The 22,730-nt window shown below is 46.5% G+C and overlaps 1 protein-coding gene across 2 annotated transcripts in view; it reads right to left on the reverse strand.

Annotated features, from left to right (window-relative positions):
* The window catches only part of rhbdf1a (rhomboid 5 homolog 1a (Drosophila)), a 270,605-nt gene that overhangs the window by 48,642 nt on the left and 199,233 nt on the right, over window positions 1-22,730 (reverse strand). For both annotated transcript variants that reach the window (XM_078418445.1, XM_078418444.1), the window contains one exon: window positions 13,202-13,412. In XM_078418445.1, the coding sequence (XP_078274571.1) occupies window positions 13,202-13,412 (211 nt within the window). The remainder of the gene's footprint in view (window positions 1-13,201; window positions 13,413-22,730) is intronic.

Raw genomic sequence — 22,730 nt, forward strand, 5'->3', positions numbered from 1 at the left:
GAGGCTCACCGAGTCCATGCTGAAAAGCTTTCCACTGTAGCTTGGTACACGTGACGACTAACCTGACTGACTTTCGATCACCCATACACTAGTTCTGTGTTATCCCACTTTTGCATCCTACACACCAAGGACAGTTTGCCTACAAACCTGCACATCTTTGGGATGTGGGAGCAAACCAGAGCACCCGGAGAAAACCCACGCAGGTGCACAAACACAGCCAGCACCCATAGTCAGGACCGAACCGGGGACTCTGGCGCTGTGAGACGGCTACTCTACCACTGTGCCTCCCCTTTAAAACAATTTTCAGAACACTTCCAGCTCATCCTGACACTCATTACAATGTAGACAAACAGCTGGAGTAACTCAGCGGGACAGGCAGCATCTCTGGAGAGAAGGAATGGGTGACGTTTCAGGTCGAGACCCTTCTTCAGACTCATTATAGCGTTTCAATTGGAAATTCAGGAATCTATGGAAAATCTGAATTGAGGCCATTGGTCCCACTAACTTGCTCCTATCTGAGTTCCAGTTCAGTACTCCTCCTCAACTAATTGTCAACTTCTATTTTTAAAATTAAAAGTTTACTGCCACAAAACTTGTAAACAGTGCAATTACCTTTCAAAGGTTTAAACAAAAATATCGCTCCTTTGACTGCCAATTAATTTGTCAGTTGTCCACAATCCATCCCTTTTGGCTACTGAATCAAACAAAAAGTAGAACCCTTTGTTTTTCTTACTTTCAAACTTGTTTAGCCTCTTATTTATATTTAGATGTTTTTTTAAGGATCTGACTCAACAAGTCCATGTGGAAGCAATTTCCAAATTCTTTACATTCTGGGTTTAGTTTGGTTTAGTTTAAAGATACAACGGAGAAACCGGTCCTTCGGCCCACTGAGTTCCGCGCCGACCAGCGATCCCCGCTCACTAGCCCTATCCTACACACTCGGGACAATTGACCATTTATGGAAGCCAATTAACCTTCAAACCTGTACGTCTTTGGAGTGTGGGAGGAAACCGGAGCACCCGGTGAAAACCCACGCAGGTCACGGGAAGAATGTACAAAACTCCGCAACAGACAAGCACCCCTAGACCGGATCGAACCCGGGTCTCTGGCGCTGTAGGGCAGCAACTCTACCACTGCGCCACCGTGCTGCCCCTGGGCGAAACAGCTTTTATTCCAAATACCCTATTTGACAATCTTACCCTTTGTTGACAGTCATTGTTGACAATCTTACCCTTTCAGCTCAATTTTTACTCGGGGGGGGGGGGGCAAAACAAAAAGGACCATCTTCCTATTCTATTAAAATCGTGAACAATTTTAAATACTCCTGCTCGTGGCACCTTACCCTTTTTGTTTCACAAAACCCAGCCTGTTCATCCTGTCCTCCTGAGACACTCCCAGTTGTGCATCATCCTTACAAATCACTCATGCTTCCCCCTGTCGTGCCTCTGCATTTTTATAAACAAGGTGGCCAAACTGTACACAGTGCTCGGAGAGTCTAATCAAGGCCCGAGCCAAGTTCAACCGTCCCTCCAGCAATAACCTCGAGAGTTTGCTTTGCTTTAGCTTGCGCGGGCGGACACTTTAAACTATTTCTCTTTTCTTCTGGTCCGACTCATTTAGATTCTCTCTCCATCCCATTCTCCTGCCCTCAAACTATCCTGCTTGCAACACGGAGGGGATTAAAGAGAGCTGACACTCTGTTAACTAACACACAAGGACAAAGGGTTTGAGTGTTTAAGTGAACGAAGAACAGACCAGAGTCTCACCAGCGTGTAATTATTCCTATCTCTCCAGTCCACTGCCCACCTCCCCCATTCCGACAACAATCTGATATACTGCAGCCCGATGATCTCTTACGGAAAGCAGAACCAACTGATAAATGCAACAGGAAAGTGATTGTATTGTTCGTGCAGTGCCACAAGATTACACTCTGGATTGAAGTCTTCATTCCAACAATATTGACACACCCTCGGGACGGGATCTTTCAAATTGCCAGCAGATAAACACATCCCAACGCCTTTACTTTGCAATCTCCCGCTTCAGAATCGGCTGCAGCCTGAGATACCTTCAGGAAGACCGTATCAAGTGGACTAAAGATCTTTCAGTCATTAATTGCCGACTTTTTTTTAATGCTGGAAGTCTGATAGACTGACAAGCATTGGAAAATAGGCAGCTATTCACAGACAGAGAGGAAACATGCTTACAGCTAAACAGTTAAATTGTTAAAACATAACAGCTGGCCAGACGAAAATAAGCGCAATAAAAGGATAGTATGGAAACTATTAAGAATTTTTCCCTATGCACAAAATGTTCTTATTTCAACAAAATCATTACTATAAATTAATAGGCCAGAGCAAAGAGCAGCACAAGTTATTGTGAGGATTAGTTACAAGTTACAAGTCATTAAAGGATCGCAATAACAAGAAAAAGAGAGTTTATGAAAAAAAAAACAGGATCCAAGACAAAAATGCACTGGGCTACAACAGCTTTCCGCTCCCAAGCTAGTCACAAAAAGCTGGAGTAACTCAGCAGGCCAGGCAGTAACGCTGGAAAAAAGGAACAGGTGACGTTTCGTGCCGAGGCCCGTCTTCAGACCCTAAACGTCACCTATTCCTCTTCTCTAGAGATGCTGCCTCACCCGCTGAGTTACTCCAGTTTTTGTGTCTGTCTTCGGTTTAAACCATCATCTGCACTTCCTTCCTACACATCTTTCCTTTCCCAATGACTAACAAAGCCCTGCCAAGTTTTAGGTGTAGAAAATCCTTCTTGTTTAACCGAAAAGAGAGTGGGTGGTTTTGGTTTAGGAAAAAAGTAATCCACCGATGGGGGGGGGGGGGGGGGGGGGGGGGGGGGAGAAAAGAAACCATACAAACAAACAAACCCTTTTGCAAGAGCAGCAGCAGTAAAATGCAAGGTTTTCGTTGTGTAATCAGCAGATTGGCATCATTACAAGCACGTGTACGATGGAACTGCAGATGTTGGTTTACACCAAAGATAGACACAAACAGCTGGAGTAACTCAGCGGGTCAGGCAGCACCAACACAACAAAGCCCGAGTCACTGTCTGTATAACCAGTGGCACGGTGGCATTGCGGTAGAGTTGCCGCCTTACAGCGCCAGAGAACCCGGGTTCGATCCTGACTACCAGTGCTTGCCTTTGTAACATTTCCCCGTGACCTACATGGGTTTTCTCCCACACTCCAAAGACATACAGGTTTGTAGGTTAATTGTGCTGGAAGGAACTGCAGATGCTGGTTTAAACCGTAGATAGACACAAAAAGCTGGAGTAACTCAGCGGGACAGGCAGCATCTCTGGGGAGAAGGAATGGGTGACGTTTCGGGTCAAGGCCCTTCTTGTAGGTTAATTGGCTTAGTATAAATATAAATTGGCCCTTGCGTGTGTAGGATAGTGTTAGTGTGTGGGGATTGCTGATCGGTGCAGACTCATTGGGCTGAAGGGTCTTTTTCTATGCCGTATCTCCAAACCTAAACCTTGTTATCACCTGCCCCACAGCCAACAATGGATCATTGTGGGCTCCATATTTCCTTGTTCATCCCTGCTTATGGCACATCTTTCATTCATTTGTTCTATTTACCTTCCATATCGCTCATTTCCCTTTTCCCTGACTCTCAGCCTGACGAAGGGTCTCGACCCGAAACGTCACCTATTCCTTTTCTCCATAGATGCCGCCTGACCCGCTGAGTTACTCCAGTGTCTTAGTGTCAGCTGAGGCTCGCATAGATTCAATATCTATAATTACAAGCATCATAATAATAGATAGCTGCAAAACTAGAGCAGATTGCACAGGAATGGACTGGATAGGATTAAAACTGACTGATTGTACAAGGGTGGCAAAGACCAGAGTGGTTAGTGCAAAGATTCCCCAATGGCGGCTGCCTGAGTAGGCTTTATGGTCAACAGGCAAAGAGGATCAACTACAAAATGCAAACAGAAAATGACACTGCCGAGATAACTTTGCTTTAAAAGTTGTATTTTGGTGCAAGCAAACTTTTTAGAACAGCCACATCCAAATCCTAATGGATTATCTTTTACATGTTTGTCACACTGAAGCAACATAGGTTTTTCTTCCAGTCTGAAGATGAATCTCGAGCCAAAACGTCACCTATTCCTTCTCTCCAGAGATGCTGCCTGACCCGCTGAGTTACTCCAGCTTTTTGTGTCTAAGTTCGGTGTAAACCAGCATCTGCAGTTCCTTCCAACGCAATGTTTTTCTATGAAATGGCAATGCCCGTTTACACAGAAGCTTACGTCATGTTGAGAACAATAATGTAGTCTCCGATCTGAAATATTAACTGTTTGAATGATGTATTCAAGAGTCAGTTAGATATAGCTCTTAGGGCTAACGGAATCAAGGAATATGGGGAGAAAGCAGGAATGGGGTACTGATTTAGGATGATCCGCCATGATCATATTGAATGGCGGTGCTGGTTCGAAGGGCCTACTCCTGCACCTATTTTCTATGTTTCTATTCCCACAGATGCTGCATGACCCGCTGAATGTTTCTGGCATTTTCTGCTGTTTTTCATGTTTTGCACATTAAAAAAATACTGACGAAGGAAGAAAAACTCAGGGAGGATTCAACAAACTAAATATTATTTGCAGGGAGGGGGGGGGGGGGGGGAGAAACACTAAGGTTTCTCTAAAAGAATATGCAAAATGCCTTCACTTTTAATTTGGCAGTGACTGAACAATTATCCTACATAAATGTTGATTAATAGAACAAGCTAAAGACCTGCTCTTTAAGCTACCATTCCCAGAAAATCCAGCGGTTTAAATTTTGTCTGGGTGCAAGACTGGTTGAAAATTATATAAAAGGGCCACCTATTTGCCATCATCTGCTTCACGTTCCAATCAAAGTTGAAATTCACTCTCAGAAGCTTTACAATGGAAAAAATAAGATTTGCCTTAATTGACAAACCTGATTTATTTTTTAAAATATGGTCTCCATTTATTGAATTTTTAGAAAAGTAAATGGGTTTGACACAGGACTAAAATAAAAATTTAAAATTAAAAGTTGAAACTTGAGTTTAGGGTTGGATGTACAACGGTGGTTATTATCTCCCGGATCTACCCCCTTTAATTTTTATAGTTATACCTTTTTTAAATTTTTTTATTATTCTCTCTTCCCAATAGTTTATAGTTTCTTTTTCTTTCTTCTTTATTTTTTATTTTCTCTCTTTAAAAATTTAAAAATTGAAGCTATGTAAGAACTTTGTAACAAATTTGTCTTTTATTTCTATTTGTACATATGCTTTTCAAAAATAATTTTTTTTTAAAAAAGAAGAAAAAAAGAAGCTTTACAATGAGGGGTGGCAGAATGGCGCAGCAGGTAGAGCCGATGCCTCATGGCGCCACAGACCCGGGTTCGAACCCGGCCTCGGGTGCTGTGGAGTTTGCACGTTTTCCCCGTGACCGCATAGGTTTCCTCCAATATCCCAAAGGTGTGCGTGTTTGTAGGTTAATTGGCCTCCGTAAATTGCCCCTAATGTTCAGGGATTGGATGCGATCGTGGGACAACATAGAACAGGTGTGAACAGGTAATCGATGGTCGGTGAGGACCTAAAGGCCGTTTCAATGCTGCATTGTTTAATCAACATGGGAATCAAAATTCTAATCTAGATCAATAGTATAACTTAAAGGATGTCTGACAGGAAGCAATGATTTTAAGCAGGGTTTTTTTTTGGCATTGCAGGAATTATTTCCAATGTGGTCTTGTTTCAGATGTGTAGGACGATGGCGAGGCCACATTTAGAGCATGGTGTTCAGTTTTGGTCATCGTGCTACAGGGAGGATATTGTCAAGCTGTAAAGGGCGCAGAGAAGATTTACGAGTCTGTTGCCAGGACATGAGGGTCTGAGTGAGAGGGAGAGTTTGGGCAGGGCAAGGACTTTATTCCCTGGAGCGCAGGAGGATGAGGGGTGATCTCAGAGGGGTGTACAAAATTATGAGAGGAATATATGGGTAAATGCATAGGGTCTTTTGCCCAGAATAGAGGAATCGAGAACCAGAGGACATAGATTTAAGGTGGGGGAGGAAAGATTTAATAGGGACTTGAGGGGCAAATTCTTTTTTGTTTTTAAACACACAAAGGGTGGTGGGTGTATGGGACGAGCTGCCGGAAGATGTAGTTGAGGCAGGTGCTATCATAATGTTTAAGAGACATATGGCCAGGTGCATGGATAGGATAGGTTTAGAGGTTTAGGACCAAAACTACAGATGCTTGTTTAAACCGAAGGTAGACACAAAATGCTGGAGAAACTCAGCAGGTCAGGCAACATCTCGGGAGAAAAGTAATGGGTGACGTTTTCTTCAGAAGAAGGGTCTCGACCCGAAACGTCACCCATTCCTTCCCTCCAGAGATGCTGCCTGGCTCGCTGAGTTACTCCAGCATTTTCTGAATTCCTTAGGGTTTAGAGGTTTATGGGCCAGGTGCGAGCAGGTGGGATTTGTGTGGATGGGGCGTTTTGGTTGGTGTGGGCAAGTTGGGCCTGCTTCCACGCTGTATGTCTCTATGACTATGCCTGTAATCTGTGAGAGGAAATTCCCGAGAGTGGGCTTTCCCGTACGTCAAGAACATCCGAGGAAAGTGTTGCCACGGGAGCTGATGTTTGCAGCCATTGTAACACTGCGGCACCTCAGTGACATTGGCAGCCAAGTGCTGTGGCATTGAACTACCTGAATTAAACTAGGATGCCTTGGATGGTGATCAGGCAGAGCAAATAAGCACCGGCCAATTTACTGATCAAAATTCCAAAGTGACTTTGCCAACAAGAAACTAAAACCCACTGCTGCCTGAAACTCACTCAGTTTCCAGCCCACAGTAATCTCAAAACCAGGTGGTGGGCAACAGTTTAGTTTAGTTTAGAGATACAGCACGGAAACAACCCTTCGGCCCAACGAGTCCGTACCGACCAGCGATCCCCACACTTAACACTACCCCACACACACTAGGGACAATTTACACTTATACCAATTTATATTTATACTTAACCCACAAACCTGTACGTCTGTGGAGTGTAGGAGGAAAACATAGAAAATAGGTGCAGGAGTAGGCCATTCGGCCCTTTGAGCCAGCACCGCCATTCAATACGGTCATCCAAAAATCAGTACCCCATTCCTGCTTTCTCCCCATTTCCCTTGATTCTGTTAGCCTGAAGAGCTACATCTCTGGGCGGCATGGTAGCGCAGCGGTAGAGTTGCTGCTTTACAGCAAATGCAGCGCCGGAGACTCAGGTTCCATCCTGACTACGGGTGCTGCACTGTAAGGAGTTTGTACGTTCTCCCCGTGACCTGCGTGGGTTTTCCCCGAGATCTTCGGTTTCCTCCCACACTCCAAAGACGTACAGGTATGTAGGTTAATTGGCTGGGTAAATGTAAAAATTGTCCCTAGTGAGTGTAGGATAGTGTTAATGTACGGGGATCGCTGGGCGGTGCGGACTTGGTGGGCCGAAAAGGCCTGTTTCCGCGCTGTATATATATGATATGATGATATGATATGATAACTCTCTCTTGAATACATCCAGTGAATTGCCCTCCACTGCCTTCTGTGGCACAGGATTCCACAGATTCACAGCTTTCTGGGAGAAAAAGTTTTTTCCTCATCCCAGTCCTAAACGGCGTATCCCTTAGTGTCGGGTGAAGATCGTGGAGAAAACCCGCACGGTCACGGGGAGAACGTACAAACTCCGAACAGGCAGCACCCGCAGTCGGGATCGATCCCGGGTCTCTGGCGCTGCAAGCACTGTAAGGCAGCGAGCAACCGTGCCGCCCATGCACAGTCGAATCAGCCGGGCGGTGGAGAGTGTACTGCATGTTCCCCTTGAATTCGGTCCAATTCCTGGCTGCTTGGGAATACTTTTGGCCGTTATTTTGTGGACTCCACCAAACATTCATGGCCCACGTCTGACAAATTCTGGGAGCCATTCCAGTCACTGTAGACTTTTCAATAAAACCTTGAACAAATCTTACAGCAGCTCTGAAACACTAGACCAAAGTGGCTCGTAACGTAACAAAATTAAAAACACAACACTCAAACTTTGGTTCAGTGTTACAGTTTCAGAGGCATGGTGCTTAGAACGGAATGGTCGAATAAGGAAAATCGGAGAAATTCACAAAGCCCCTTTAACCTGTGTGCCCTGGCCAATGAACCCTGTCATTCAATGTTACCGAAGGGCAGATGACCTGGTTACATTCACACATGCTGCTACTTCCCTGAACTCACTCTGTGCAAACTGGGTCCACATTTTCAATGTTCCAACAGTGACTACACTTCAAACGTATCACAAAATGCTGGAGTAACTCTGAAGAAGGGTCTTAACCTATGTCCTGTGGTTCTCGATTCACCAACTCTGGGCAAGAGATTCTGTGCATCTATTCCTCTCATGATTTTATACACCTCTACAAGATCACCCCTCATCCTCCTGCGCTCCAAGGAATAGAGTCCCAGCATGCTCAGCCTTTCCCTATTGCTCAGACCCTCTAGTCCTGGCAACATCCTCGTAAATATTCTCCCATACCCTTTCCAACGTGACAACATCTTTCCTATAAAATGGTGCTCATGGGGAACTGAACATAATACTCTAAATGTGGCCTCACCATAGACATAGACATAGAAAATAGGTGCAGGAGTAGGCCATTCGGCCCTTCGAGCCTGCACCGCCATTCAATATGATCATGGCTGATCATCCAACTCAGTATCCCGTACCTGCCTTCTCTCCATACCCCCTGATCCCTTTAGCCACAAGGGCCACATCTAACTCCCTCTTAAATATAGCCAATGAACTGGCCTCAACTACCTTCTGTGGCAGAGAATTCCACAGATTCACCACTCTCTGTGTGAAAAAATACTTTCTCATCTCGGTGCTAAAAGACTTCCCCCGATCCTTAAAATGTGACCCCCTTGTTCTGGACTTCCCCAACATCGGGAACAATCTTCCTGCATCTAGCCTGTCCAACCCCTTAAGAATTTTGTAAGTTTCTATAAGATCCCCCCTCAATCTTCTAAATTCCAGCGAGTACAAGCGGAGTCTATCCAGTCTTTCTTCATATGAAAGTCCTGCCATCCCGGGAATCAATCTGGTGAACCTTCTCTGTACTCCCTCTATGGCAAGAATGTATTTCCTCAGATTAGGAGACCAAAACTGTACGCAACACTCCAGGTGTGGTCTCACCAATGCCCCGTACAACTGCAGCAGAACCTCCCTGCTCCTATACTCAAATCCCCTCGCTATGAATGCCAACATACCATTCGCTTTCTTCACTGCCTGCTGCACCTGCATGCCTACTTTCAATGACATCTTGTATAACTGCAACATGACCTTCTAAGCTCCGTGACCTTGTTTCATCTCTCGAGTGCCTGACCACTTGGGAACGGCACTGTCTTAGCCAACCACGACCAGAGACAAAGAGCACAACTATCTTTTGGACAATGAGGACCTTCTGGCCAAGGTGAAGGGCAGGTGTCACTCTCTCAAATCCAAGTCAAGCATCGCGGTTAGTATAAAAGAAACAAGCACACGTCCAAAAGGATCATTGTATTCCATGGTAGACACAAAATGCTGGAGTAACTCAGCGGGACAGGCAGCATCTCTGGAGAGAAGGAACTGGTGACGTTTCAGGTCAAGACCCTTCTTCAGACTGATGTCAGGGGAGTGTGCGGGACAAAGATAGAATGCGGTCGGAGACAGTAAGACTAGTGGGAGAACTGGGAAGGGGGAGGGGATGGAGAGAGAAAGCAAGGGCTATCTGAAGTTAGAGAAGTCAATGTTCATACCGCTGGGGTGTAAACTACCCAAGCAAAATATGAGGTGCTGTTCCTCCAATTTGCGCTGGGCCTCACTCTGACAATGGAGGTATATTCCCTGTGTACATGCACAGAATAATTAATTCTTTTGCATAAACTGTCACAAGACTTTGGTCTGATGAAGGGTCTCGACCTGAAACCTCACCTATTCCTTTTCTCCAGAGATGCTGCCTGACCCGCTGAGTTACTCCAGCATTTTGTGTCCATCTTCGATGTAAACCACAATCTGCAGTTTATTCTTACACAGGATTTCAGTTCCCTTCTTGTACAAGGCGCTGGTGAGGCAGTGTTTGGAGTATTGTGGTCAGTTTGACGGCTACATGGATAGGAAAGGTTTAGAGGGATATGGGCCGAACACGGGCAGAAGGGATTGACGTATATTGGGCATCTCGGTCGGCAGGGGCAAGTACGGCCTGTTTCCGTGCCGTGTGACGCGATAACTCTACCACTTGTAAAGTGGAAAGAGGTTGTAAGCTTGACAGGAAAAGTCTTATCTATATTTGTAATAGATTACACATAAGCAACACAATACCAACGACTCTGTGACTGCATGGAGACTCAGAACAGGAAACGCTATCAATGGAAACTAAATAGGTTTTAAATGATTTATTGGCAACTCCTCAATTGGAAACTCGGTGCATGCTGTGCAACAGTTGCAGAACGACACAGACTTCAATATCACTATTTAGATGCACAGAGTCTCTTGCCCAGAGTAGGGGAATCGAGGACCAGAGGGCAGAGGTTCAAGGTCAAGGGGAAAAGATTTAATAGGAACCCGAGGGGTAACCTTTTCACACGAAGGGTGGTGGGTGTATGGAACAAGCTCCCAGAGGAGGCAGTTGAGGCTGGGACTGTCCCATCGTTTCAGAAACAGTTAGGCAGGTACATGGATAGGACAGGTTTGGAGGGATATGGACCAAGCGCATGCAAGTGGGACTAGTGCAGCTGGGACATTGTTGGCCGGTGTGGGGAAGTTGGGCCTGTTTCCACACTGTCTCACTCTATGACTCGCGTTAGCTTACCGATGGGACAATCCCCATCCTTGGTGCAGGAAGGGCTCTCGTGATTCTTAAGCTGTGCAATCAGTTTGAGGACACAATGGAGACCACTGTTGACTTTGATAATCCTTCCCTTGGGATAATCAAATGGCCCTGGCCATTCCTTGGCAAGGTGTCGCCTCCTTGGCAACTTGGGGCGGCTTGGTGGCGCAGCGGTAGAGTTGCTGCCTTACAGGGCCAGAGACACTGGTTCGATCCTGACTACGGGTGCTGTCCGTACGGAGTTCGTACGTTCTCCCCCTGACCTGTGTGGGTTTCCTCCGGGATCTCCGGTTTCCAATCACACTCCAAAGACATATAGGTTTGGAAGGTAATTGGCTTGGTATAATTATAAATTGTCCATGGTGTGTGTAGGATAGTGTAAGTGTGTGGGGATCGCTGGTCGGCGTGGACTCGGTGGGCCAAAGTGGCCTGTTTCCGCACTGTAATTCTAAACTAAACTGTATATTATGTTAACTTAGGTAAATTCATACTGCCATTTAAACTAAACTGCATTTCTTACCTAGAGCTAGCTGACCAGTCAAGATACACAAGAGACTGCAGATGCTGGAATCTGGAGCCAAAATTGGGCTGGAGGTACTCAGTGGCTCAAGCAGCAACTATGGAGGCAAGAGATGGTTGGTGCTTCAAGTCGAGAGCATTCTACAGCTGCGTACCATTCCTATATCCACGGATGCTGCCTGACCCAAGGAGGTCCCCCAGCAGTTTGTTTTCTGCTGGCCTTTCACGCTGTGTGACGTGGGCAATCAGTTGATCTTTCTTTAAAAAAATGTCCCGACAGAATAAATTTTACGAGGATGTTGCCTGGACTAGAGGGTCCGAGCTATCGGCAGAGGTTGAGTAGGCTGAGAGTCTATTCCTTGAAGCGCAGGAGGACGAGGGGTGATCTTATAGAGGTTGCATAAAATCATGAGAGGAATAGATCGGGTAGATGCACAGAGTCTCTTGCCCAGAGTAGGGGAATCGTGGAACAGAGGTATTGGGGGATGATTTAATAGGAATCTGAGGGGTAACTTATTCCACACAAAGGGGGGTGGGTGTATGGAATGAGCTGCCAGAGGAGGCAGTTGAGGCAGAGATTATCCCAGCGTTTAAGAAATAGTTAGACAGGTACATGGATAGGACAGGATTGGAGGGAAATGGGCCAAATGCAGGGAGTTGGGATTAGTATAGCTGGGACATTTTGGTCGGTGTGAGCAAGTTGGGCCGAAGGGCCTGTTTGCACACCGTATCACTCTACGACTCTACAAATGAATAACCAAGTCTCCAGTCAAAGAGCAAAAGTGCCCTCAGTACTGTCCAGCTATACACATCAGGGTAATCAATTATCTCATTTTCACATTGTTAGAGCAACAATTAGAGGGTGACACGGTGGCACAGTTGCTGCCTTACAGTGCCAGAGTCCCGGGTTCAATCCTGACCACGGGTTCTTGTCTGCACAGAGTTTGTACATTCTCCCTGTGACCTGCGTGGGTTTTCTCCAGGATCTCTGGTTCCTTCCCACAGTCCAAAGACGTACAGGTTTGTAGGTTAATGGGCTTGGTATAAATGTAAGATTGTCCGCAGTGTGTGTCGGATCGTGCTAGTGTGCGGGGGCCGTTGGTCGGCGCGGACTTGGTGGGCCGATGGGCCTGTTTCCGCGCTGTATCTCTAAAACTGAACTAACAATATGAATATGCTGTTTGCATCGAAACACAAGGCGGTGCTTAATCTAGTCCCACAACACCACTGCAACATCTGGTTAAAGCTTTTGATGCACAGATATTGTGGGGTTTCTTTTTCCCCAAAAATTTAAAGGTCACATTGGGCCGTGAGGAATATCATCAAATGTTAAAACAGAGACCACATTCAGAATGGATTGAGATTTACATTTGACCTTCAAGTAGAAGGTGGTTGTAAGTGTTGGAATCATTGAGAAATAGAAGATAGAAGTTCAGTTTAGAGATACAGCACGGTAACAAGCCCTTCGGCCCACCGAGTCTGCGCCGACCAGCGATCCCCGCACACTAGCACTGTCCTACACACAAGGGACAATTTACAATGTTTACAAAGCCAATTAACCTACAAACCTGTACGTCTTTGGAGAGTGGGATGAGACCGGAGCGACCGGAGAAAACCCACGCAGGTCACGGGGGGAGAAGGTACAAACTCCGTACAGGTAGCGCCCGCAGTCAAGATCGAACAAGGGTCTCTGGCGTTGCGAGGCAGCAACTCTACCCCAGCGCCACTGTGTCGCCTACTCTTCCTTCACCCATCTTCCATTTACCTTTACGCTGGCAAATAACATGCAGATGTCAGGGTGACCGTTGCAAGGGCTTACCTTCTGCATGCCAAACTGTGGCCCCACATAGAGAGGTGGGGGAGTCTCAGTGCTGGTGAGCGAGATGTTGTCTTGACTTGGTAGCTCCATCTCACGGATGACGTGTGACTTAAGCTTGCCGTACCTCTGGCTGCAATGTCGCAGGCTCTTCCTCTGCCATTTCTGGGTGGTATCGTTATCCTTGCTAACCCCAAACCAGTCAGCTGTACCTCTGCAGAACAAAACGGTTTGCGATTATCCTGACTATTAATGAATTACAATTGATCAAAACACATTGTTGTGATATTGCAGGTACTACTTTGTTGTATCATAAGGACTACTTTGTTTGCCTGTGTAGTAATGTGTATATAAGAGAATGAGGTGATTAGGTGGCCACTCTGGTTCCGGGTGGCCTTGGAATAAACAGCCTGGATTTAAGCTCCAGCATTATAACCTTTTAAACATGTGTACTTGTGGTCCGTCCAGAGTCTCAACAACGGTACAACAGATACTGGACCACGAAGTACAACACACATTGCAACACTTTCACCTTAACTGGGACGAATGCAACTTAATTATACCGTTATTTCCATGAACGTATACATTTACTTCATAACTTTACGCAGTAAATACATAATGTACGATGCCTCACATGGTTTTATATTTATTTTTAAAGACACAGCGCAGAAACAGGCCCTTCGGCCCACCGAGTCTGCATCGACCAGCAATATCCGCACACGAACACTATCCTACACACACTAGGGAAAATTTACCTACAAACCCGTTCGTCTTTGGAGTGTGGGAGAGAACCAAAAGTTTCTGAGAAAAGCCACGCAGGTCACGGGGAGAACGTACAAACTCCGTACAGACGGCATCCGTAGTCGGGATCGAACCAGGGCCACTGGCGCTGTAAGGCAGCAACTCTACCGCTGCGCCACTCTGCTGGAGACGGTGATGGCCGTTGGATGGTGCCGGCAGCCCCGGCTCTGGCGGGGAAGGTCGGTGGGCCCGGTCTGGAAGCGGCTAGGATGGTGGTGCGGGTCGGCGGCAGCTCTGGTGGTCTCGGGCTCAGAGCGACCGGGGAGGGGGTGATCGCTGGCACCACTGCGGGTCTTGGCCTCACGGTGGTCGGGTCCTGTGGTGGGGCTCAACCGAAACGTCACCCGTCCGATGATCAGGACTGGTGTAGAGCGATATGGGCTAAACTCAACATGCGTCGATGGCACATGTTGGCTAGTGGGGGCAAGTTGGGCCGAAGGGCCTGTTTCCATGCTGTATGACTTCAGCATCTCCAGAGATGCTGCCTGACCTGCTGAGTTACTCAAGCACTTTAAGTCCTTCATTGATGCATGTGGTGATCGAGGCATTTGTTGCCAATTTCTATGGCCTCCCGCAGTGTAACGAGAGCCTGCGTTCTTAATGAGACAGTGGTGTCTGATTACTGAGGGAACACTCCGTCCACTATAACCCGAATGCCTTATAAAGAGGTCCGTAATAGTGATGGTAGACTGTGTTAACCACTACAATCATCCCACTCTTACTAGTGGTGTAGGGCGGCACAGTGACACAGCGGCAGAGTCCCTGCCTTACAGCGCCAGAGACCCGGGTTCAATCCCGACTACGGGTGCTGTCTATATGGAGTTTGCACGTTCTCCCCGTGACCGCGTGGGTTTTCCCTGGGTGCTCCGGTTTCCTCCCACACTCCAAAGACGTAACGTTTTGTGGGTTAGACGCAAAAAGCTGGAGTAACTCAGCGGGACGGGCAGCATCTCTGGAGAGAAGGAATGGGTGACGTTTTGGGTCGAGACCCTTCCTCAGGCTGCAGAACCACTAGTCTGAAGAAGGGTCTCGACCCGAAACGTCACCCATTCCTTCTCTCCAGAGATGCTGCCCGTCCCGCTGAGTTACTCCAGCTTTTTGCACCTATCTTCAGTTTAAACCAGCATCTGTAGTTCCTTCCTACACAAGGTTAGTAGGTTAATTGGCTTCGGTTAAAAAAAAATTGTAAAATTGTCGATTGGGTTAATGTTCAGGGATCACTGGACAGCATGGACTCAGTGGGCCGAAGGGCCTGTTTCCGCGCTGTATCTGTAAAGTCTGGTGCATGATTATACGCATGGTATCATTTACGGTGGCGCAGCGGTAGAGTTGCTGCCTTACAGCGAATGCAGCGCCGGAGACTCAGGTTCGATCCTGACTACGGGTGCTGTCTGTATGGAGTTTGTACGTTCTCCCCGTGACCTGCGTGGGTTTTCTCCGAGATCTTCGGTTTCCTCCCACACTCCAAAGATGTACAGGTTTGTAGGTTAATTGGCTGGGCAAATGTAAAAATTGTCCCTAGTGGGTGTAGGAGAGTGTTAGTGTGCGGGGATCGCTGGGCGGCGCGGACCCGGTGGGCCGAAGGGCCTGTTTCCGCGCTGTATCTCTAAATCTAAAAAAATCTAAACTGGATAGCGCACTAAACCGAGTTTCTCACTGTATCTGCGTGACAATAATGAAGCAGAAAGTTGACAGAAAACCTCAGGAAACCCTTGAAAGCTTCTTAAATGATACGAGGCTTCCAATATTCTGGTGGGTAATTCCGAGGGGAAAAAAAAATGTTGCTTATTCATTTCAACTTTTAATTTGGAACACGATAAAGATCAAATGCACTGATGAAACATGTCATGAAGAGGTACGAGATAAGAAACACCACATTTGAACTGTTTCTGCTTGTCAAGAAACACGTTTGCGCTCGCCCGTTATCACAAGTGCACTTGTATTATGTTTTGGAAGCTCCTTTCATGGTGAATCAGACGTATCACCGATCTTTAACACAGTACAATGTCACTCTTTGAGATGCAAGGAGGCTGTCCCCTTTGGCACATTTGTGCTTGAAAGCATTCAGTTACATTGTTGACTGCTCGGCGATCCAACAGCCATCAGAGAATTCTACCACTGGAACGGAAAAAATGCTGCAATTCTTTGATATTTTTCTTTCCTACGACCATCAGGCTATTAAACACAACAACTTCCAAATACCTCTGAACTCCATAGATCTGGGGGCATTGTTTTGTCGCGCGTGTGCATGTGTGTGCGTGCGTGTGTGTGCGTGTGTGTATATATATATATATATATACGCACACACTGAACTTTTTTTTCTCGTTACTTGTATTGTTTACAGAGTGCTGTGTTTACATATCCTGTTGTGCTGCTGCAAGTAAGAATGTCATTGTTCTATCTGGGACAATTGACAATAAAACACTGTTGATTCTTGTAATTCAAATAAAATGACACACAAGGGTTCTAACCCAAAACATCAACTATTCCTCTCCTCCAGAGATGCTGCTTGCCCTGCCCTGCTGAGCTACAATAGACAATAGGTGCAGGAGTAGGCCATTCGGCCCTTCGAGCCAGCACCGCCATTCAATGTGATCATGGCTGATCATTCTCAATCAGTACCCCGTTCCTGCCTTCTCCCCATACCCCCTCACTCCGCTATCCTTAAGAGCTCTATCAAGCTCTCTCTTGAATGCATTCAGAGAATTAGCCTCCACTGCCTTCTGAGGCAGAGAATTCCACAGATCCACAACTCTCTGACTGAAAAAGTTTTTCCTCATCTCAGTTCTAAATGGCCTACCCCTTATTCTTAAACTGTGGCCCCATGTTCTAGACTCCCCCAACATTGGGAACATGTTTCCTGCCTCTAACGTGTTTAACCCCTTAATAATCTTATACGTTTCGATAAGATCTCCTCTCATCCTTCTAAATTCCAGTGTATACAAGCCTAGTCGTTCCAGTCTACTCCAGCATTTCATGGCTATCTTCATAAATTCATAAGTTATAGGAGCAGAATTAGGCCATTCGGCCCATCAAGTGTACATTCAATCATGGCTGATCAAACCCACCCTCCTGCGTTCTCCCCATCGTCCCTGACACCCACACTAATCAGGAATCTATCAAACTCTGCCTTAAAAATATCCACTGACTTGGCCTCCATAGCCCTCTGTGACAATTAATTCCACAGATTCTCAACCCACAGACGAAAGAAATTCCACCTTCATCTCCTTCCTAAAGGAACATCCTTTAATTCTGAGGCTATGACATCTAGTCCTTGACTCTCCCACTAGTGGAAACATCCTCTCCACATCCACTCTATCCAGGCCTTTCACTATTCTGTATGTTTCAATGAGCCCCCCCCGCCACCCTCATTCTTCCAAACTCCAGCGTGTACAGGCCCAATTTCATCAAACACTCATCGTATGTTAACCCAATCATTCCTGGGATCATTCTCGTAAACCTCCTCTGGACCCTCTCCAATCCTTGCTCAGATATGGGGCCCAAAACCGCTCACAATACCCCAAATGTGATCTGACCAGTGCCTTACAGAGCCTCAGCATTGCACCCTTCTACTATATTCTAGTCCTCTCGAAATAAATGCTTCCATTGCATTTGCCCTCCTTACTACCAATCCGTAAGGCAACGATTCCTACCGTACCTTCAGAACAAACATAATCTCTTGTTCATCAGGTGTTAAGTTCAATACCAGCTTTGACACACACCCGTTGCTATTTGCTCCCCTTTAATGCTAAGCAGTAATCCATGCTGTTTTATATTATTGAACTGGATCAGGTCTTGCCCTTTCCCTGAATGTCTCAGTTGAACCATCTGCCTGGTTTGTTACAGGTTCACCCTCAGAACCCAACCTAAGAAGATTATGGCACGTTCAAAGTGAAGTTCATCAATAGTTTTGTTTTTTGTTTAGTTTAGAGATACAGCATGGAAACAGGCCCTTCGGCCCACCGAGTCCGCACCGACCAGCGACCCTCGCACACTAACACTATCCTCCACACACTAGGGACAATTTAATGTTTCTACCAAGCCAAATAACCTACAAACCTGTCGCCTTTGGAGTGTGAGAGGAAACCAAAGATCTCGGTGAAAACGCGCGCAGGTCACGGGGTGAACATACAAACTCCGTACAGACAGCACCCCGTAGTCGGGATCGAACCGGGTCTCTGATGCTGTGAGGCAGTACCTACTGCTGTACCACCCGAGGTGGCACGCATAATGGAGGCATTGTTCAATATAAGACTGATGGGGAGAGATAGCAGTCCCGTGATTGAACCTGGTTTCTTGCCAATTCTCCATTTCAAAATGGCCTCTCAGATTCTTCCCATCACCCCGTTCTCTAAATGCAGCATCTTCGTATCACTTTACCACTTCCCACAGTCCACCACCTACTCACTGACCTCTGCATACATGATAGCTAAACCCTCACCAGGAGGATAAACAGAAAAACATTCCAGCTTGTCTGTGGCAACTAGGGTTGCCAACTGTCCCACATTAGCTGGGACATCCTGTATTTTGGGCTAAATTAGTTTGTCCCGTACGGGACTGCCCTTGTCCCGTATTAGTAGGGTTGCCAACTTCCTCACTCCAACAGAAGGGACAAAGGGTGACGTCACCGCCCCGCGCCACATGTGACCTCACCCAGCCAGCGGCCACGTGCTCCCGCTCCACCAATGGCGGCCGCCCGGGCCGGGCGCCGCCTAACGGAGGTTGCGTACCAACCCGCCTCCCGGCCCGGGCGTCCTCCAATGGTGGAGCGGGAGCACGTGGCCGCTGGCTGGGTGAGATCAGGTGGGGCGCGGGGCGGTGAAGTCACCTTGTCCCGTATTTGGGAGTGAGGAAGTTGGCAACCCTAAGCGTAGGAGAAAACCGGAGCACCCGGGGAAAACCCAAGCAGGTCATGTGGAGAACGTACAAGCTCCGTACAGACAGCACCCGTAGTCAGGATTGAACCCGGGACTCTGGCGCTGTGAGGCAGCAACTCTACTGCCTGAATGACTGGTTGCCGTGTATACTCTGCGACACGGAGTTTAAAAATTGCATTTGTTGTGACACCCACAAAATTGTCTTTCTTTTTAGCAAACTGATAGATTTATGCTTTTCTGTCCAAACATTCTGCAAATATTCTGTGAGAAAATGACAATCATACAAGAGACACACCTGCACTGAGTGTGCATTGACAAGACCATGGCCGTATCAAATGTCTGTTATTTTAACGTAAGATTTGACAGATTTTATTTCAATCTGGTGAGTATCACTGTCAAAGTCGCCGAGCGGAATTTAACCCGAGGGATTTATTGCTCATCTACAATTGTCAGCGAAAAATATTTCTGCTCTAATATGTCGAACCACAAAGGAGATTTTCATCATGGCCAAGTAACATAATACTGACCTTTGCATCTTTATAAACGCACTCCTCCAGATTCAGGGACAGTTTCTTCCCTCCCAGCTGTTATCAGGCAACTGAACCGCCCCATCAACAACTAGAGAGCGGTCCTGAGCTACCATCCATCTACCTTTTCAGAGACCCTTGGACTGTCTTTAATTAGATTTTACTGGACTTTAACTTGCACTAAACGCTCTAGCCTTTATCGTGCATCTATACACTGTGGACGGCTCGACTGCAATCGTGTATAGTATTTCTATAGACTGGGTAGCACGCAACAAAAGCTTTTCACTGTACCTCGGTACACGTGACAATAAACTAAACCCAAGATTAAACTAAACGGTCAAACTGACAGAATACTCCTCTCTGAATCTATATCAGGGAAATCAAGACTTTGGTTTATCATTCGCCTGTGTAACCTCCATGCAAAACAATTATAAAAATATAATGGGGCAGACGTTGACACTTTGAGCATATAACAGCTTCCAAAGTTGCAGAGGGATGGTCCATGCCAGCCTTAGCCCACTAACATTCATTCAGTCTTTCTTCCTAACAGCCACATAGAAACATTAGTGACATTAGAAACATAGAAACATAGAAAATAGGTGCAGGAGTAGGCCATTCGGCCCTTCGAGCCTGCACCGCCATTCAATATGATCATGGCTGATCATCCAACTCAGTATCCCGTACCTGCCTTCTCTCCATACCCCCTGATCCCTTTAGCCACAAGGGCCACATCTAACTCCCTCTTAAATATAGCCAATGAACTGGCCTCAACTACCTTCTGTGGCAGAGAATTCCACAGATTCACCACTCTCTGTGTGAAAAAAAACGTTCTCATCTCGGTCCTAAAATACTTCCCCTTTATCCTTAAACTGTGACCCCTTGTTCTGGACTTCCCCAACATCGGGAACAATCTTCCTGCATCTAGCCTGTCCAACCCCTTAAAAATTTTGTACGGTCCTTGACTGACATATGCAAGGGACCCTGGGTGAAGGGTCTCGACCCGAAACGTCACCTATTCCTTCTCTCCTGAGATGCTGCCTGACCTGCTGAGTTACTCCAGCATTTTGTGAATTAAACCATTGGCGCCTCCTGGTTGTGCTCTAACAACTCAATCAGCGGGCAATGCGGCTTATCAGAAACTTGATTGATTGCAAGATACAGCATGGAAACAGGCCCAAGGCCCACCGAATCCATGCCGACTAACAATCACCCTCTCGCACTATTTCCACATTGTCCACCTTTCGCATTCACCCTCATGTACCAGGGGCTATTTCCAGAGGCCATTTAAGCTGCAAGCCCGCGTGTCTTTGGGTTGTGGGAGGAAACCAAAGCAAGCCCACATGGTCACAGAGAACGTGCAAACTCCACTCAGACAGCACCCGTGGTCTGACGCTGTGAGGCAGCAGCTCCACCCGCTGTGCCACAGGGCCGCCTAGGCCAGGCAAATCCACCTGCTGAACCTGTGCTCGGTTAATGGCACAGTGAAATTCACTCCCAGGATTGGAGGGATATAGGCAAAGCGCAGGCAGGTGGGACTAGTGTAGCTGGGACATTGTTGGCCGGTGTGGGCAAGTTGGGCCGAAGGTCCTGTTTCCACACTGTATCACTCTATGACTCTATGACAGTGGCACAGTGGTAGTGCTGCTACCCGACAGCGCTAGAGACCCAGGTTCGATCCTGATCACAGGTGCTGTCTGTACGGAGTTTGCGCATTCTCCTTGTGACCATGGGGGTTTTCACCTAGTGACAATAGACAATAGACAATAGGTGCAGGAGGAGGCCATTCAGCCCTTCGAGCCAGCACCACCATTCAATGTGATCATGGCTGATCATTCTCAATCAGTACCCCGTTCCTGCCTTCTCCCCATACCCCCTGATTCCGCTATCCTTAAGAGCTCTATCTAGCTCTCTCTTGAATGCATTCAGTGAATTGGCCTCCACTGCCTTCTGAGGCAGAGAATTCCACAGATTTACAACTCTCTGACTGAAAAGGTTTTCCCACATCTCCGTTCTAAATGGCCTACCCCTTATTCTTAAACTGTGGCCCCTGGTTCTGGACTCCCCAAACATTGGGAACATGTTTCCTGCCTCTAACGTGTCCAACCCCTTAATAATCTTATATGTTCCGATAAGATCCCCTCTCATCCTTCTAAATTACAGTGTATACAAGCTCCGGTTTCCTCCCACACTCCAAAGACGTACCAGTTTGCAGGTTAATTGGCTTATGTAAACTGTAAATTGTCCCCTAGTGCTTAGGATAGTGTTAGTGTACAGGTGATCGCTGGTCAGCTTGGACTCAGTGGGCCAAAGGGCCTGTTTCTACGCTGTATCTCTAAAAGTCAAAATGGGAAAGGGATCCATGTATAAAGCTACAATGGGCACAGTTGACTGAACAGGTGAAGAACAAACTAAAGGTTTTATTTAACTTCAGTTCACATCATTGTTTAAATTCTGGATTTTTGAACTACTTTATAAATTGTTTTACATGTAAAACATTTTTAACAGACGTGCCTGAATAATTGTCAACACTCTCAGCTGCTGGCTGTTAGGTTAAGTAGCTGCTATAACTCACCGTTTCTCCAGGTAGATTGGGAGGGAGCTGGGTTTGGATGGAGTGCCAGTGGCCATGTGCAAGAGAATAAAAGAGAATTCTGATGAGAATTAATTAACGGGATTACTCCAAGAGCTGTCACAGACTCAAAAGCCCAAGTGACTTCCGTAAATAGCTGGGAGGGAGGAGATGGGTAGCAGGGACATGATGTAGTCAACAACATTCCTGTCATGACATAAGTTCTTAAGTTGTAGGAGCAAAATTAGGCCATTCAGCCCATCGAGTCTACTCGGCCATTCGTTCATGGCTGATCTATGTCTCCCTCTCAACCCCATCCCCCTGCCTTCTTCCCATAACCCTTGATATCCTTATTCTGCCTCAAAAGTACCCAAGGACTTGGCCTCCACAGCCGTCAGTGGCAATGAATTCCACAGATTTATGCTTTTCTGTCCAAACATTCTGCAAATATTCTGAGAGAAAATGACAATCATACAAGAGACACACCTGCATTGAGTGTGCATTGACAAGACCATGGCCGTATCAAATGTCTGTTATTTTAACGTAAGATTTGACAGATTTTATTTCAATCTGGTGAGTATCACTGTCAAAGTCGCCGAGCGGAATTTAACCCGAGGGATTTATTGCTCATCTACAATTGTCAGCGAAAAATATTTCTGCTCTAATATGTCGAACCACAAAGGAGATTTTCATCATGGCCAAGTAACATAATACTGACCTTTGCATCTTTATAAACGCACTCCTCCAGATTCAGGGAC

The sequence above is a fragment of the Rhinoraja longicauda genome, chromosome 21, assembly GCF_053455715.1.
Source record: "Rhinoraja longicauda isolate Sanriku21f chromosome 21, sRhiLon1.1, whole genome shotgun sequence".
In the NCBI taxonomy this organism is placed as follows: Eukaryota; Metazoa; Chordata; class Chondrichthyes; order Rajiformes; family Arhynchobatidae; genus Rhinoraja; species Rhinoraja longicauda.